The 18,365-nt window shown below is 38.5% G+C and overlaps 1 protein-coding gene across 1 annotated transcript; it reads right to left on the reverse strand.

Annotated features, from left to right (window-relative positions):
- Window positions 1-242: 242 nt before the first annotated feature.
- nop2 (NOP2 nucleolar protein homolog (yeast)) lies at window positions 243-18,361 on the reverse strand. Its single transcript, XM_057835417.1, has 15 exons — window positions 18,255-18,361; window positions 14,672-14,798; window positions 14,534-14,576; window positions 14,385-14,452; window positions 13,970-14,262; window positions 10,403-10,622; window positions 9,020-9,219; window positions 8,835-8,924; window positions 7,260-7,347; window positions 7,047-7,187; window positions 6,829-6,968; window positions 6,667-6,756; window positions 1,238-1,360; window positions 941-1,175; window positions 243-876 (listed from the first exon to the last, which is right to left on the reverse strand). Exons 2-15 carry the CDS (start codon window positions 14,775-14,777, stop codon window positions 449-451), a joined length of 2,265 nt encoding a protein of 754 aa, XP_057691400.1. The 5' UTR covers window positions 14,778-14,798; window positions 18,255-18,361; the 3' UTR covers window positions 243-448.
- Between the last annotated feature and the right edge of the window lie 4 nt (window positions 18,362-18,365).

Raw genomic sequence — 18,365 nt, forward strand, 5'->3', positions numbered from 1 at the left:
ATTGGTTGTTTCCACAAATCTGACGCCGGTGGAAGACTTTGCAGTTGCAAAAACTAGTCAAATACTCAACAATTTTCAAAAGTAATAAGGCTAATTTTAGAAAAAAAAAATATTAATACCGACTTGAACACTTTTTAGAGGAAAATATTCACCAAACTTAATAGAAGACTCCTTCAGTTTTCATTGGTGTGGAGGCAACTCACGATAATTAAAACTGGCTGAATTTATGAAAAAGACACTGCAGAACAATTTAACATATCTTAAAAATTTATTGTGCTGTTTAAGCAAGGAACCGCATTCACATATTCAGTCAACAGACAAACATAATTGCTGGTTAACTATACAAAAGATGCCCCAGCATATCTAACTTTAGGTATGCTAGCATCATTTGTCAAGGGATAAAAATTCACAAAATGATCTCCAAAGCATTTCATAACCTCCTGAACATTTAATGCTTCTGAGCCTTCCCTTGCCTCTTTTTCATCTTTTTGAATGTACGCTTTCCCATTCTATTGTTGGCTTTCAAAAGTGTTTTTCTCTTGTTAGTTTGTTGCTTTTCAAATTTGCTCTTGGCCTTTTTCCCCGCCTTTGGTGATTTCTTTTCGGCGGTCGCGGGCGCCTTAGCCTCTTGTCCCTTCACAGTTCCTCCGTCCATTTTGGGGACTTTTGCTTTTTTCGGTCCAAAAGGTGAGTTCTTTTTGCCTTTAGGCTGGAAGTGAGGTGATTTCTTAGCTGCTGTTCCGTTTGTTTTAGCCTCTGGCTTTGACTTTGCAGCCTTGCCAGGGACGCTCTTCTTCGTCTTGTCTTCTTTGACCGCTTTCTCATTCGGAGAACTGTTCACCTCCGTCGCCTCGGGAGCATCTGCTTTTTTATCTTCTATATTAGGAACATAGGAGGTTATTTCTCAACTCGTACTAAATCAAAAATGAGATGTCTTTACCTTTTCCTGTGGATGCAGTTGGAATCACATTGGAAAACTTTTTAAACTTGGCCACAAAGAAGCCGTCCATGTTGTGCGAGTGGGGGTAAAACCGCCTCGTGAGCCGCAGAGAAGGGTGGAAACGACGCTCTTTGAACCTAGTGAGGCCTTCTTTGCCGAAATCCAATCCCGTGGGAACCAATTTGACATTTCTTTTCTTTAACGCGTAGTCCACCACCCATTCGTTCTCCTCCATCTGCCACAGCACATTTTGTCAAAACACAAACATCCATAACATTATGTTTGCAGGACACAAACCATTATGGAGCATGTGCAGTAGACCAGATAGCCTCCTGTTGTCGAATTAGCGTTGACAGAGTCAATAGCAGACAGGATCAATTCTTTCTGCAAGTGGGCTGCCCGCTGGATGTCGAGGTCATCCTGTCAGCAAAGATTTTAAATGGCAAACTATCACAAAAAGCAGTGCAAGATGTCATTTCACAAGAATAAAGACAGTAAAGGAGAAAAGAAGTTGTAATGTTGCAAGAGTGTAGTTCTATGTTGTGAGAGAGAATAGTCATTTTACAGGAAAACTTAGTTATTGTCAAATTAAAGATATTTAAACAATTTCACAATTATAACTCTCTGCTTTTTTCTTTCATATCTATACTTAAAGCAACACTTGGTAACTTTTCAATGTTATTCAATTTTAATAGGGGTGCATGATATCCATTTTTTGAAACCGATATCGATAACTTCCTGCTCCTCAAACCCGATACCGATATCGATAACCTTTAATAAATATATCATTTTAAAATTTATATTCAGTTTTTTAACCCCTGGAGGTTTAAAAAACTAGTGATGGATTCAATAGGGCTATACAAATAAAATTGAATTGAATTGAACATAGATTTGCCTTTGACCTAACCAGATTTTTCATGATGACATGAACATTATTATAATGAACAAAACAAAGACAAGAACAGTCGCGACTTCAAATAAAGTGCCAATATTTCTTTTTCAAATAAATATCATTTGGATCAATCACAATCAATTAGTCAATGTCATTGAAGATGTGTTCCCTGAACAATGAGCACTGAACTAAACCATAAACCCAACAGGTATTGTGCTTTGTCATCAGATAAAAACATTTGGTGCTAGAAGAGAGGAGACTGTTGTGGTCTTGGTCCATTAAACAACTTAACCTGGCAACTAGAAACTGCAATTTCGGGAGAAATTACACCTGGGTCTTTCCTCAGTGGAGATACAGATCTTCACCCCACTCAGGTATAGCAATAGAATGGACAATAATGCCAGTCAATGGCATTAAACAAAATAAATGCCATTAGAAATGAATGGGAAATTTGGACGTCCATGGCCGTCAATGGCGGCGCCCTTCATAAGCGTCAATGGAATTGGACAGCAAGTCTATCAATAACCAAAAGGCCTCTCAATAACTTGTAAAAATAACACTTTAAAATGTAAACATCTGCTAATCGCCATACTAAGGTTCATCACTCAATGATAGAAAAATAAGGCCTCTAGAACAGTAACAAAACTTTGCATAAGCCAAGGATAGGATTCAAGTAAAGAAATAAAGGTAAATGTTGATAAATTTAACTGGAAAAAAGTACATTAAGACTCTTCACAGTATCCAAAAGTAAATAACGACACTGAAACAAGTAAAAAATTTAGTGAAAGCGCATTCCTCATAATCCAATCCAAATCAATAATGCCTTATAATAATCCATATAAAAACCGCAGTGAGTGAACCCATTTTCAATGAAGCATGAGATTTCTTCTTTGTACAGTACGAAATCCTTATCCAGCCACTGCGCAGTCAGACCAAGCAAGCTGACAGAACTAACATTACACGTCCATATGTCCGTGGTGAAACTTATGTGCCGTGCATGGTTGCCGAGTTGGACGAGTGTGGCAATCTCATTATAAATTGCCAGTAAACATCTTAAAAGTGGCGGCGGCTTGGAATGATGAGTCTGGGATGGTCAGCTTCATTCGCAGCTCGCGCGTCCTCGTACTCTTTTAAAACACTATGGAAGCGATTGTGATCTTTTAAGTGGCTTATTAAGATGTGTTGTAGCTCGACAACTTTTCCCCTCCTCGTGGAACTTAGGCTTTGCATGTGTTACAAAAAATCCCACACAACCGATGCCATGCTTGTTGTTTACTAGCCAGTCGTGCTGCACACTGCTGTCACTTAAACGTACGTCACAGAAAGGGAGCACTAATTTGTTGTAAAACTCCCTCTTCCCAAACCACAAACAGTCACTGTTGTACTGGCAAAACACGAGTGGAAACAAACGCACACATCCCAATCCGCCAACACCGTGCCAAAAATATTATACGTATATTATCGGTCCTATTAATAATGTTATTGGATTTATTGGGATGACGTCATAATTCATATTATCGGACCGATAATTATAGGACCAATAATTATCGTGTACCTGTAAATTTTAGCGACGCCGCTGGACAAAAGCGGTAGTGTTTTTCATTATGGAAGACTGTCCTTCCCATGAGGACCAGCACACACCCGCATAGTGTCGTAAAATTATGATGGTCGCCTGCAGATGGAATAAAAATGTCTGTTTCCAGCGGCTGTGTGAAAGATGAAACGTAATAAAGTAATAAATCCAGTTGTGGCTAAACAATAGCATATGACTGTTAGCAACCGTGTGGCTTAGTGTGGCTAACCCCTCACTCAGTGTGGGTGGGTGTCACACTAGCGAGTAAAAGCCGGGCCAATGTTTATTCTATTCCTGTTAGCCGCCCTTTCTTTATCCTCCTCAGACAAAACTTTTAGTCTCTGTTGCGCTGCCATCTTTGCAGAATTCATACAAAAGCGTTAGCATCGACTTCTGTCTATAATTAATGGGGAAAGGGGGAGGTGACGTATGCCATTAAGCAGTCGGCACATTTGTACGGTTGTTTTTTTTGTTTGCGGCAGGGTTTCTCCGGTTAATTAGTGCCGGTGAAAGTGATACAGACCCCTTCAAGATATAAAAGAGGTGTCATTCAACTAGTTGTCAGTCGACATACAGTATGTTATGAAAATATTTATAAATGTTGAAAAGTTACCTAGAGTTGCTTTAATTCTTAATAGAGTTAGAACTTTTATGACATGATTCTGATATTAGTCATGATAACATTTAAAATCCCTTTTCATTCCCTTCAATCATAATCTTAAATGAACAATTTTTTGTATTTATTCTTTAATTTCTCAGATTTTTGTTTATTGTTCTATTATTTAAAAAGTTTTCTTGAAAAAAATACAACTAAAATTTACTGTATCCTAACAAAATAATGACTTATTTTAGTTTATATTTTACAATACGGTATTTTAATTACATTTAACTTTATTATTGTTAATTCTAACATTTTTAACTTTCATTAGGTAAAGCAGACTAACTATTATGACTTCTTAAGTCATATTAACAAAACAAACAAAACGTGGGAGATTTCAATTTTTTTCACCAAATATTTTAAGAAAAATATTCGCTATACTCTCCATTTGGCCTGATATAATAACTTTATAAATTAGCAGATTTTGCAACAACTATAAACATTGTCTCATATTAGTATCATTCTTTAATAATTGCCCAATTTCCTATATAAAATACATTTATAAAACCACAACTTTATTGTTGTAATATTTCAACTGATTTTCTCGTAACTAGAGATGCCGATCGATCAGGTCCGATCACGTCATTTTCAAAGTATCGGAATCGGCAAAAAAATATCGGCCCTGCCTTTTTTTAATGTATATATATATATATATATACTGGATATATTTTATTTAAATCGTTTTCTAATTGCATTTAACGTTATAGACATTATATGTTACACTCATCCAGAGTCTCTAGGGTTAAGATAGGGTTATCAAAAATATCCCGATAACGGCGGCAATTAATTTACCGTAATTTCCCGAATATAACGCGCACTTTTTTTCCCCAAAATCAACTTGTAAACTCATGGTGCGCATTATAAACGGGTACATGGATGGAGACAGAAATATATATGTATTACATATATATATAAACCGATTTTTTTTCATTGACACGGCCACGTTGTGTTGAAGAAACGTATGCGGCGACCCGTTGCCGACCATTACGGTACGTGATGTCACCATTTTGTTTCGGTAATACTTCACACTAATCGGCCAAATGATTTCGTCTGTGTTAAATTCTGCTTTTTTCACTCTTCATAAAGCACAGAATTTAGTTTATTGAACTCATTTGAGTCGACGTTTATTGCAGCTCCACAATTCGGACCATAAGAAATGTAAGGACACACACTTCCTGTGTCCGTCAACTATATCGGTCCCTCGGGAAACTCAAACCCAAATAACAATAGTTCAGTAGTTTTACCATATCAATCCATGGAAGAAACATTTATTCATCATGAGGAAACGAGCAAGTTATACAGCAGCCTTTAAAAGAAAAGTCACATCCGTTTTGTTTTCTCCTAGATTCTGGTAAGTTGGAGAAGTTGTCAAATCATATTATTACCGTAAATATTGTCAGTTTACGGTAATGTTTTGAACTACCAATTTGCTATGCTTGTGCTGTGTTTCACCAGTCAGTAAAATGACATCTCTGTATCTGTACACGAGCTCTGTTTTCTTGTATTCTTCTATTTATTGGTGCTAAAATTAGGGTGCGCGTTATAAACGGGTACAATAATTTCCCCCAAATTTTACAAGTAAATTTGGGGTGCGCATTATACACGGGTGCGCCTTATATTCGGGAAATTACGGTATTAAAAAATGTGTCACGTTAAAATAGTTAACGCAATTAATGTATGCGCTACACGACCCTCTCACTCACTATCGCGCTGAATCTGTCATGACGCCATTTTACCTATATAGAGAGATAAAAGGCAGCGCCAAATGAGTAGAGTGAATTTTGGCAGCCTTTGGAGCCTTTCTTCAATTGGCTAAAGCCTTGCAATCCCTCTCCCTATGTTTAGAAATATCATGGGAAGCAATGTGGGGAAGCAAGGTGGCAATTGATCTTTGTCTTAACACCTTAAGTTATTTCCCAAAGCAGAGAAGATATATCCATTGGTAGCACGACGCACAGTCATGGGTCCACTTCCCATCATGGTTCCACTTCCCATCATGCATTGGGGCATGGCTGCAGTATCATTTACTGAAAGCTCAACAAATACACTAGATGGCAATATTTAGTCACAATATACAAAGTCACAAGTCTTTCTATCCGTGGATCCCTCTCACAGAAAGAATGTTAATAATGTAAATGCCATCTGTAGGATTTAATGTCATAATAAACACAGTACTTATGCACTGTATGTTGAATGTATATATTCGTCCGAGTTTTATTCATTTTTTTCTTAATGCATTGCCAAAATGTATATGATCGGGAAAAATTATCGGGAATGATTGGAATTGAATCGGGAGCAAAAAAAAGCAATCGGATCGGGAAATATCGGGATCGGCAGATACTCAAACTAAAACGATCGGGATCGGATCGGGGGCAAAAAAACATGATCGGAACAACCCTACTCGTAACCTTAAAACTCATTTTGCTTACAATAATGTTGTTCTCCTAACAGGCTATTTTTCAACTATTATTATAATGCTATAATTTTATTCTTCATCCAAAAAGTCTTCGTAGAAAGATTTGCTGAAAAAATAAAGTCTTACAATACATGCCACACACTGTGATAAGCACTATCAATACACAAAATGATGACTGATGGTTTACCTTGCTGTTCTTTACAGCAGGATCTTTAGCGATGACCCCTGTTCCTGAGCACGGCGCGTCCAGTAGCACTCTGTCAAAGCCCCCCATGACCTATAAATTAGAACACATTAGCTTAGTACACAACTCTCCACACAACTTCCTGTTTCTAAAAATATCCCTCACCTTTGGGAACTGCCTGCCATCATAGTTGCACACTAACGTGTTGGTGACCCCGAGACGGTGAATGTTGCCCACCACGCTCTTCAATCTGTCAGCATTCGCGTCATTTGCGACGATCACCCCAGTGTTTCTCATCAACTGAGCTGCGGGAAAGGAACGACACTTGTATCCTCATCCAACCATCTTTTTTTTTTTTTTTTTTTTTTTACTTTCGCAGTTACCAATATAGGTGGTCTTTCCTCCAGGGGCGGAGCTCATGTCCAACACGGACTCCCCATCCTGTGGTGCAAGTGCCATGACTGGCAGAAAGCTGCAGGCGCCTTGAAGCATATATTGGCCAGATAGGTACTCGGGAGTTGCACCTGTGTCAAAACACAGCCATTTAATATCGAGTTGTAACCTTACTTTTGGAGTAAAGTCGAGTGTGAACTTACCAATGGGGACAGAGGAGTCATAAATAACTAAACCAACTTTGGACCACTTTCCCAGTGGGTCCAAGTTCACTCCTCTGTTGATCAGGGCCTATAAAAACAAACACAAAAATCACCCAAAAAAAAAAAAAGATGATACAAGCATGAATTTCTTGATTAATTTATTTATGTATTTTGACTTGGAGAGGCTGTTGATGCTACAAAAGTTGAAGGAAGCTGACGAAGTGGCCGTTGTTGAGCTGAAGTGCTTTAAAGTAGGAACTCGCTACACTAAAGGGTGCTTCTGAAAGCACAAGCAACAGCATTGAGCATGTCATTGTGACTGTCAATGCTTTGGTTTTGGCAACTATTCCAATTCATTTTGTCGCTGAAGTAATACAAGACACTGTGTTTGAGGTATTTGGCGACACATGGCAGACAACATAAAGTACATTTTCCTTATGATTTCTAGTCCGGTGCAATTTATCTATGTTTTTTTTCTTTGATACATTTTTGACTAGTTCAACTTACTACTTCACAGCAATCTATAGTCCGGAAAATGAAGTATATAAAATGATGATTAATGATGTCAAGAAGAATGGCAGGCTATCTGAGATATTCCCATTTAATTGGCTAATATAGTACTCGCATTGACAAAATGTCTTGAACGCACTGAGGGGCAATACACAAGGTAGGCGATGAACAATGGCGAAATGCGAAAGTCATTGCCGTTGAGATGAAAGCCAACATATGGGGCGCGATGTGACTGCAGCGGCAAGAGACAGCGACATGCACCGCCCTCTGCCTGTGCATCATCACTTGACTGATCGCCTATGAATTTGGAGGGAATCTTTATACTTTTGGTCTTTTCCGACTGCAACCATGCAAAGGCATAAGGTTTGTTGGAATTAACGGAGACACTGATTTTAACCTTGCTTTATTTAAAAAAAAAAAAAAAAAACTCTGGATCCACCCCATCTTAAAAACTAGCATGATCAATGGAGAATACCATCATCTAATAACTTATACCAAACTGCTGCTTTTTCATGTCCCGGAAATCATGCCGAAAGTTATTATCAAGTATGTGCTGGTCGCACACTGCTAAAATAATACGCTCCTTCATGTTGACAAAGTTTTTTTTTTCTCTCCATGTTGACAAAGTGTGGCATCTCAATGTCAATTTCAGGGTTGGCCAGTGTCCTCGCAGGTGACTTTTTGATCAATAAATCTGTTGCCCATTGGTTATAGTGCCAGGCGACAGACGCAGAAATAGAATCATTTCCAATTTTCTTGTATTGCATCACTGGTCCGCATGTACACGTATACGCCGCAAGAAGGTTGGCGATTTTTGCCTCTTTGCATCAGTGCCATAGAAAATATGTTTACCGCGAGCGATGTCACCTCCTGTGTGTCTTGCCCCTAAAGGCGGGAGCTTCCTGAAAATACTGGCTTTCGTTTACATTTTCTCAATTACAAAATGAAAGACTGTGTTTTTGCCTAATCTATTAAACAAGATTATTTCCGCTGGGATGCACATGATAAAGGTGTTGTCTATCCTTTTAAATTCCAATTTCCACTCATTTAAATTCCAGCTGTTACCTGTGCAAGGTCCCTCCTCCTGGTTTTTAACGTGTTGGTCCTAATAGTGACCGGTCTGTGAATTTCATTCGCCTCGAGGAAATCCACAAGCTGTTAGTAAGAATAAAATTCACAGTAAAACCATCACTGTTCAACAGCTATATCTTTTAAAGTAAACTCCTTTGAGTTTGCTGAATCAGACTCACCTCAGACAGAGGGAAGAGGTCCATGAACTTTTCCATGAGGAAGTCGTTGTAGCTGTAGTAGGTGCAAAGATCCTTTTTCAGCAGAGCGAGGTACTGACCTCTCTCTTTCCCAGGCTCTCTCTTGGAAGAAAAGTTACAAAGGACGTCGATGTTGTCCTTAATTCTTTGGTGGATGACTTTCAGGTCCACGGGCAGGAATCCTGTGTAGCACAGATGAAAAACAGATTAGTGTCTAGCAGTGTTGGGCATGTTACTTTAAGAAAGTAATTAGTTACATTACTCACTACTTCTTCCAAAAAGTAACTGAGTTAGTAACAATTACTCTATAGTAAAAGTAACTAGTTACCAGGGAAAGTAAATATTTCCGTTACTTTAAAAAGAACTTGTTGTATGTCAAAGAATTTCAAATTTTCTGAGCAGTATTCGAGTCAGTGGAATAGAGAAGAACAGACAGGTAGTTAACTTGTTAGGTGCTTCAGCAGATTTGAATTGCTTACCACAGACGTCGACAAAAGCTTTGCCCCGGGACATAAATTACACATTACATGCAGGTTCTTTCCTTTAATTGCGACAAACTTAAAACAGTGTCTATATCTTCTGAATGCTCTGCCATCCCGACCCTGTGCATCTGTTTTGCGTGTGTGTGTGTTTGCCGGACGCGCTGTTCCGGTTTGCTTGTGAAATCACCGGTTCTGATTGGCTTACCACGACACATGACTCTAACCCTCAGCCAATCACAATCACTTCCATCGCATCTCTCGAGGGGCTGCATTTAGGTAGGCTCATTTCCCGACAATTCACGTTACCTTCAAAGCGTCTGCCGTCCTCAAGATGGAAGCAGAATTATTGCTTGCTGACAGTGGGAGATGGGAACGAGGCTAGCATCAGGTGTAGCAAACACAGAAACGTTACCAAACTTTGGAAAGCATTGTCTAATTGAATGAGCAGGGACAGACAGCTTGTAGTCAAACATACGTGCACTATTCTCGAGCCTGAACGCACTCAAAGTCTTGGATGACAAATCAACAGAGCAGAGAGTCGACTCGACAAGGCTGGTAGTTTCTTCCATTTATTCAGAGTAAGTAACGCACCGCTTTTGACCGTCAGTAACGGTAACGGCGTTGTAACGGCGGGAAAAGTAATTAGTTAGATTACCCCGTTACTGAAAAAATAACGCCGTTATTTATAACGCCGTTACTCCCAACACTGGTGTCTAGGGAGTCACAAAGCTCAAGTAAAGTATCTGTATTTTTTTTTTTTTAACCTTTACAAGGCACTCATTGAACTCATTGGGAGACATTGATGGCGGTAGATGTCCAATACATTTTAAACGGAAGGGGCAAATGAAAGAACATTAATTCCAAATTATTTAACGGAACTTACCTTCTTTCTCACTCTCCTCTGCGGCGGGGAGCCTAAACTGATCCAAGTCGTCTATATTGGTTTGTATTGTTTCCTCCTCTTCCTCATTTGATTTCTTATCATCATCTTTGTCTTCCTCCTCATCCGCGTCCTCCTCCTCGTCATCATCTTCATCACTCTCGAGGCCCATAGTTTCCTTCAACTTCTTTTCTTTCTTGGCTGCACGCTCAATTGGAAGAAGCTAGAAAATGAAATTTTTCCATCGTTATTCATTTGTCTTTACGTTTCCATGATCATCTTGCATTGCCATTGACACCGATAGACGTCTAATCCATTGATGAATTGGACGTCCAGAGTTAAAGGTAACCTCGGATTTAAATACTTGTAGGCTCCAATAAGCCATAATTGTTCTCTTTTTCTAAAATATGTTATTAGAAACACATAAAATATTGCCATTGATTTAAGAATCTTTAATATTTAGTACATGTTTTGACCTACGGAGCACGCCATGTTTTATGCGCGCAATGGATGCTCAGGGTGATAACATAGTTTGTGACTCACTAGACGAACACTACCGGTGTTCTGCCAAAATCACCTACATCGGCGAAACGTCTTACATTAGTCAAATTTGACACCCAAAGTACTACCGTGCACTCTAAACTTGTTTTGTTTAGATGCATACAGGAATAACGTACTAAAAAAAATTAGGGCTGTCAAAATTATCGCGTTAATGCGCGGTAATTAATTTTTTAAATTAATCACGTTAAAATATTTGACGCAATTAACTAGAGGTGTGCAAAATTTCCGATTCTTAGATTATTCGCGATTCGGCCGTGGAAGATTCGAGAACGATTCAGAAACATCCAAATTCCGATTATTGAAATATGCGAAGTAAAGCGGAAGTACACAACACTCAGCGCGCCGCGCCGTCTTCGGGACGGAACGGAGCGAAAGTAGCTAAACATCATGCTTCCCATTACCCGGCCCCTCGGGTAATGCCAATGTTCAACTCACGGCTCTAGCTCAACTCATGCAACGAGATAAAAAAACACAACAACATACCTGACTGCTGCCGAAAAGCTGTACATCCATATAATGTTACGGTGGATATCATTTATATAGGACTAGATGCAATATAGATTTGGTAGTGTTAGCAGCACATCTACAAAAAGCTAGATGCAGACGTTATAAACGGCCGCCATCTTAAAGCAGTACACTTCCCTGCAAGGCTGTTGTAGCGAACCTTCCAAGCAAACCTAATTAACTTTTTATCTAAAATACTCCTAAATCGGTAAAATATTGACTTGAATCTATCTTTAAAATAGTTTTAAAACTTTCACATGTCGAAAGTAGACAAAAGGGAAATTATGGAATAACGGGAGCAATTTTTAAAAATTTAACGGTTGATTCACAACATTAAATTAATTGAATGTAGTTTAAAGCTGCTGATACAGAATGGGGACTGGAGTTTTTTATTTAATGTTATTTTTGTATATTTGTTTACTGCTACATGTTAACTTGATACTGAAATAGTAGTGTGGTTTAGCCTGAGAGTATTTTTGAACAATTTTGGAACTAATGTACAAAACATTTTTTTAAAAAAAGAGGAAAAAAAAGGAGGGGGGTGCATCAATAATCGTTTTATAATCGAATCGGAGTCTCTGAATCGTAATCGTAATCGAATCGTTAGGTGCCCAAAGATTCCCAGCTCTACAATTAACGCACATGTCCCGCTCAGAAAGTATTCTGCCTTTTGGTAAGTTTTACAGCAAGGCTTTTTGTGCTGTCCAACAGCGAACTCTTGTGGTCGCTTTGCGACATGGTTTATTGTTTTCAGTCCAGTTCAATATGGCTGCACGACGTCTCGGGCTGATAATGTTGTGCTTATATGATCCTTGGACAAGATTTGTCCGTAAGTATGGTTGTTGTAAAGAATGTACATATTATGTTAGTAAGCGAAATGTTATATTTTTTGTATGAGACGCTTTTTGTTTATGTTTAGTGAACCTGTATAGCGTGCTAAGCTAACGTTGTTGCTAATGCAATGCTTGTGTACTTTTTTTTTTTTTGTAGTTTTACGACGGTCTAAAGAGGACAATGGTTTGAGGCCATTTTATTAATAAATCAGATGAAAAAGGAAGAAGTCTAATTATTAAGGCGTCGTTCACTAGCTGTCTAGCTTTGGAAAAAGTAGACGCTTCGGAGTGAGGACAGCATAGACAGATTTAAATGACAGTAGAGTGAAATGCCCACTACAGTCCTTATGTACCGTATGTTGAATGTATATATCCATCTTGTGTCTTATCTTTCCATTCCAACAATTTATTTTACAGAATATATATATAATTTACAGAAAAATATGGCATATTTTATAGATGGTTTGAATTGCGATTAATTGCGATTAATTACGGTTAATTAATTTTTAAGCTGTAATTAACTCGATTAAAAATTTTAATCGTTTGACAGCACTAAAAAAAAATGCCTGCAGAAAATATCAAATATGGACGGTTTAAATACGCTACGTGACCAATGTGGTCAAATGCTTCAAAGCTAACACAAAAAACACAATGGTTAAAAGTATGAGAGGGTAATACATGCTAAAAGTATCGAGGCAGTGAAAAGGTTCTAAATAACTAAATAAAAAAAAATAAGTGAGTACTTGCTGCTTCTAACCCATGTGCGCATGCGTGCGGATGCATGCGCAAGCGCGCTGAGCATTGTGTAGGACGTTTCGCCGCGTAGTAAGGAATGGTCGAACACCAGGTTACTGCAATTCTTCTATGCGGCGAGACGTCCAACACATGCGCACATCTGCTATAAGCGGCGAGTACTTACCATTTGTGTTTTTATTGAGTCTTTTATTTAATATTTATATTATTAAATATTTATACAATATTTATATTTTGCATGTGTTTCCCTCTCATACTTTCAAGCATTGTGTTTTCTTGTGGTAGCTTTAAAGCAGATTGTTGATCTGTTGACCACATCAGTCACATAGCATATTTAAACCACCCTTATTTGGTATTACGTTTAAGTATTTTCTCAAGGCATCTTTAGTATGTTCTGTCAGTATGCATCTAAACAAAACATGTTGAAAGCACACCGTAGTACTTTGGGTGTCAAATTCACCTCTTGCAGACGTTTCGTCGGTGTAGCACATTTTGGCAGAACACTTTTTATCCCGTACTCTCGTCTCATCCCACCTTTCCTGTTCATTTTGCTTTTGCTGCTCGTTCTGTGAAATATCGACAGCGCTTTCATCTTCATTAATGTTCCTCTCGGGTTCAAATTGAAAGGAGTGAACAGATGACGTGTTTATGTCGCTAGAGTCATATTCTGGAAGCCCTGCAGCGTAACCCCATGACGTCACCGCCCTGTGACGTCAACAACAATGGCAAACTACTAGTTAAAACTAATTTTTTAAATTGTATAAAAACGAAAACATCAAGATGGGTTTTAATATCAAATTATTTTGAGTCATAATAACGTTTGTCTTTTAAGAACTATAAGTCTTTCTATCCATGGATCCCTTTAAATTATTTTTAATAGTATTATTCGAGCCAGCAAACTTTGTGGTATGTCACATACCTCTTCCTCGTCACTTTCCTCTTCATCAAGCGCACCATAGTCATCTACCATTTCTTCATCCTCCTTGTCGTCCTCCTCCTCTTCATCCAGTTCCTCCATCCCAAGTTGGGTGTTCATTTTAACTTTTTTCTGGCCTCCCTTCTTCGGCTGTGGCTCTTCAACTTCCTCCTCTTTTTCATCATAATCGTCTTCATCCTCCCAGTGTTCGTCGCTGTCATCCTCGCCGTCGGATTCATCCAGTTTGCGCTTCCTATTCGTCGGCTTCAGCCATTTACTGTTGTCATCGGTGAAGCCTTTGGAAAGAAAATTCCATAAGTCATTAGAAATTGTAATCACTTATAGAATCCTAAAAATTAAGTCAAATGAAAAAGATTAATAGATTAATTGTATGTGTTATTAGCAACTCCATAGATACCTTTTTTAGTCTGCTCCTCAACAGCCTCCTTAGCCTTTGTCAAATTGTTGGCAACTCTTTTAGCGGTCCTGTAAAAAATATAAATATGACGAAGGTACAATTGAAGACTATACTGTGTACTCGTATCACATAATCTGAAAATATTTTACCTTTTCCTGGCTCTTCTAGACTGACGTTTTGGCTCCGATTCATCTGCAGGCAAAGATGAGGGTCATTTTTAATTTGCACTACATGCTCTTTTGACACATTTCGTCTAATTATAATGGGGAAAAAAAACACATAGTCACCATCTTTTATGAACTTCGCCAACTCTGTTTCCGCCCCTTGCTGTTTTCTGGCTTTTTTCCCAGGACCGCGCTTTACCTTGTTAGTGGGATCCAACTTTCGGCCCATGATTCCACACTACAAGGACACCTTGAAAAGAGCAAAACATGCTCAGCACTGATGCAAAGAAACAGAAGTTTCACTTTTTTTGCTATTACTTTTCCTTATGCATATTGAATAGACGTGCCAATTACCGGTTTTAAGGTATACTGTGGTATGAAAACGTCAGTGTTTCAAAACCGCAACTTTTTTCCATCATACTGTTCCCTACGGTATTAGCTAATTTTTATGTCCCGAAAAATGAATGGTGAATACCTCGCTTGCAGCTGCTTGTTGCTCAGTGTTGTGTGTCAGCTGTGCTACACGATGGCTGGAGGAGGTGAAACTCCTGAACTTTTTCTGCCATCGACCAAAACGAAATCGCTGGTATGGAAATATTTTGGTGTGACGGCCCTGGCCATTTAATTATTGTTTTTTGAGAATTTCAGTCAGCTGACCGTCGCCTCTACCAGCTGGCTGCTTCCCCTCCCACTGTGACGCAAGATGATCGGCGCCGGACGGACAGCCGTCGCCGTTGATTGGCCAGGATGATAAGGCGCCAAGCTTCTTAAACCTGCCGCTGTCAACGCTCTGTGAGGTCGCATTTGACAGCATTCTGCCGCGGTCCTCCTCGCCAGCTGTTTGCTCGCCATTCACTCTCGTGTGCTTTGATCGCTAGTTTGATACACTCACGCTTTTTTGGTGAGGTCTTTTGTGTTTATTTGGTATTGGATCGTTTTGTTCACCACTGTAAATAAGAGCACTGAAGCAGTAGGGGTAAGTCGCCATTTCTGTTCAACCCGTGTTCTCCTGTTTTGTTTAGTGTAAGAAGCTAGGTTAGTGGCTGTCTTTTCTTTGTTCTTTTTCACGATCAGGGTTTAGTTAGCGGGTGGGGTTTAAGTGTAGACTCCTTTTGTTTGTGACACAAATATGCTGTCTGTGCATCCCTGGCTGTTGGGGGACGGGTATCGATAAGCATTTGCTTTTCCCGTCTTTCCTTTGTCTGTCATCGTCTTTTCTTTCGGGCAAATTCCACACTCTGAAACTGTCAATGATTTTGATGATGATGACAATGACAATAAATTCATTCATTCATTCATTTGTTGTTTTGGCCTGGGCTTACCCTGAAGCCGCTCTTCATCCACATTTTGTATATATTGTTCATTGCGAGTTTGACTGTGAAAATAAATTCGTGCCACTTGTGAATTTGTGTGGCTAGTTTTATGTTACGCCCTTCGCGAGCCGTCTTTGGGACGTAACATTTGGCTTCAAAAAAGTTACAGAAAGCCGCGGCTTAGAGGAGGAGGGCCAACTGATATTTAAAGCATGTTTGCAGAGGGTGGCTGCCGAGGATTGGAGAAGATTGGAAAACACTGTCATGAACGTTTCCCACCAGCTACAAGAGTTAACTCCAGCCTGTTTAGTGTGTCTAGCGGTGGTAAAACATGTGGTGTTTTTCTCTCTGGCAACTGTCTGCGTTCAGAAAGAGAGTACAGTGGTACCTCTACATACGAATTTAATTCGTTCCAGGACCTTGTTTGTAAGTCGAAATGGTCGTATGTCGAGCAGGATTTTCCCATAGGAATACATTATAATTCCATTAATTCGTTCCAAAGCCTAAAAACATACACTAAATTCTTAATAAATACTGCTGGCACTGTTACAAATGGCAATTAAACATAGAAAAACAAATAAGTTATAAATAAATAAGTCAGAATAATATAATAATAAGAAGAAGAATTAATAATTATTCCTGTAAATAATGTAACGAATTGGATTCTAATATGGCGGACACTTTTTACTGTCCCTGAACGCACCGCGAAGCTGACGTCATAGTGAGATAGGTCGGTGCGGTAGAGATAATACTTTCGTTTTCTTGAGAGCAGTCAACTGCTTAAGACAATGGGCGTTTTGTGTTGGATAAGTTCTTAAATAAATGATAAAAACGTGACGAAGCTGGCGATTTCCTTGGCAATGTTACCACAATAATAATTGTCACCTTAACTTATAAATAGTGGCGAACGGTGGTCGGAAGAGGACCATGGAGCTGTATTGTTAAGCCAGTTCAGGGACGCGCACCCCAAGCTCATATTTTTCTATAACTTGCATCTTCATTTCAAAGGTAAGCATTACTTTTTTCCTTGTTTCTCCAACTGTATCAACTTTTTTTGAAAACTGTGTTGATTTCTCACACAAGAAAATCCACCGTGCGTTCGTTTGCAGTGCTGTCATGTCGTCGTATTTCGAGCAACTAGTCGGATGTAGAAACAAATGGCGGCTCAAATTTTACGTCGGATGTCGAAAAGATCGTGTGTCGAAGTGATCGTATGTAGAGGTACCACTGTATTATGTAAACATGATACAAGTCATACACAAGTGCTTTTTATGGAAAATAATTCAATTATTTTTCTTCTGATGGTAATAATGCTGAGCGGTGGCTGTGGGGTTTGGCTCACCTAAAGGACCACATTTATTTTAATTTTATTTAGAATATTTCAATTATTATTTCTTTAACATTATACTTATGTATCAATTTGCTAATATGTTTTGAAAAATAAAAATCCTGTTCAATGGAAAAAAAGTTTTTTTTGTTTTTTTTAAACCCGGATATCTAAAAGTAACACATTTTAGAGTTGTAATTTGCAATACTGTGATACCGTGATATTTTGGCTTAAGGTTAAAATACCGACAGAATATCATACCGGCAGGTGCCTAATACTTTTTAAAAATTGACTCTTATAAAATGATATAAATTATCAGTGTAGCGAGCTTGTCAGCTGTCAATTTAATGCACGGCAGTAGTAATACAGAACCACAACAAAAATTATATTGCTCTGATATTGTCAATACATTTTGTATTAACCTTCGTGCTGTGTTGGGGTCAAAGTTGACCCGTTTTCAAATATTCGTATACAAAAATCAATGGTACTTTTGCAAAACTTGAAAACGGGTCAATATTGAGTTTTTTCAGGCCACATTAATTTACAGACCGAATGTAATTCACGAGCAAACATATGGTCTGAGTTCTAACTCAAGACTAGGGTTAAATCTCATTTTAACTAATGAAGTTTATGTCGCCGACATCATGCTGTATAGAACATCTGATTCCATTGCAAACAATTATATTACAATGTCATACGTTTGAATAAAATACTTAAAATGAGTAAAACGACTCGAAAATGGCAACATGGAGGGACTGGTGCATACTGTTTATTAGCATAGAATAAATAAGAAAAAAAATGTCAAATTCCACCATGAACGTAAGCTTAAACGAAAATGATTTAAATGCTATATTGACCAAAATGTCCACCATGACATTGTATTCATCACATTTGACAGGAATGTGATAAATCTAACTCAGCAGAGGTAAAACATTTTGGGTACTTGCAAAAAGACGACGGTAAATTGCACATTGAAAACACTTCGTGAACATTATTATGACAAATGTTGTTTTAAAAAAACAAAACAAAAAATTGTTTGCCATTGAGTCAACAATATTTTACTTACGTTTAATCCCGATTTCTGATTTTAAGAAATAGGACGACAATTTCGCACGTGAATTTCCCGACAACACGTTGTTGGCGGGTTTCCGGCGCTAGAGAGTGACGAAGAAGTGAC

The sequence above is a fragment of the Corythoichthys intestinalis genome, chromosome 4 (assembly GCF_030265065.1).
Source record: "Corythoichthys intestinalis isolate RoL2023-P3 chromosome 4, ASM3026506v1, whole genome shotgun sequence".
NCBI classification, from domain to species: Eukaryota; Metazoa; Chordata; class Actinopteri; order Syngnathiformes; family Syngnathidae; genus Corythoichthys; species Corythoichthys intestinalis.

Bases quoted from the DNA above. Each gene is read 5' to 3' on its own strand.
- nop2 (XM_057835417.1), bottom strand. From the start codon at position 14,777: ATGGGCCGAAAGTTGGATCCCACTAACAAGGTAAAGCGCGGTCCTGGG. The intron at 14,453-14,533 runs GTAAAATATTTT...TATTTTTTACAG, and splicing joins TCTAGAAGAGCCAGGAAAAG to GACCGCTAAAAGAGTTGCCA. The intron at 10,623-13,969 runs GTATGTGACATA...TTCATTTTCTAG, and splicing joins AGGAAAGTGACGAGGAAGAG to CTTCTTCCAATTGAGCGTGC.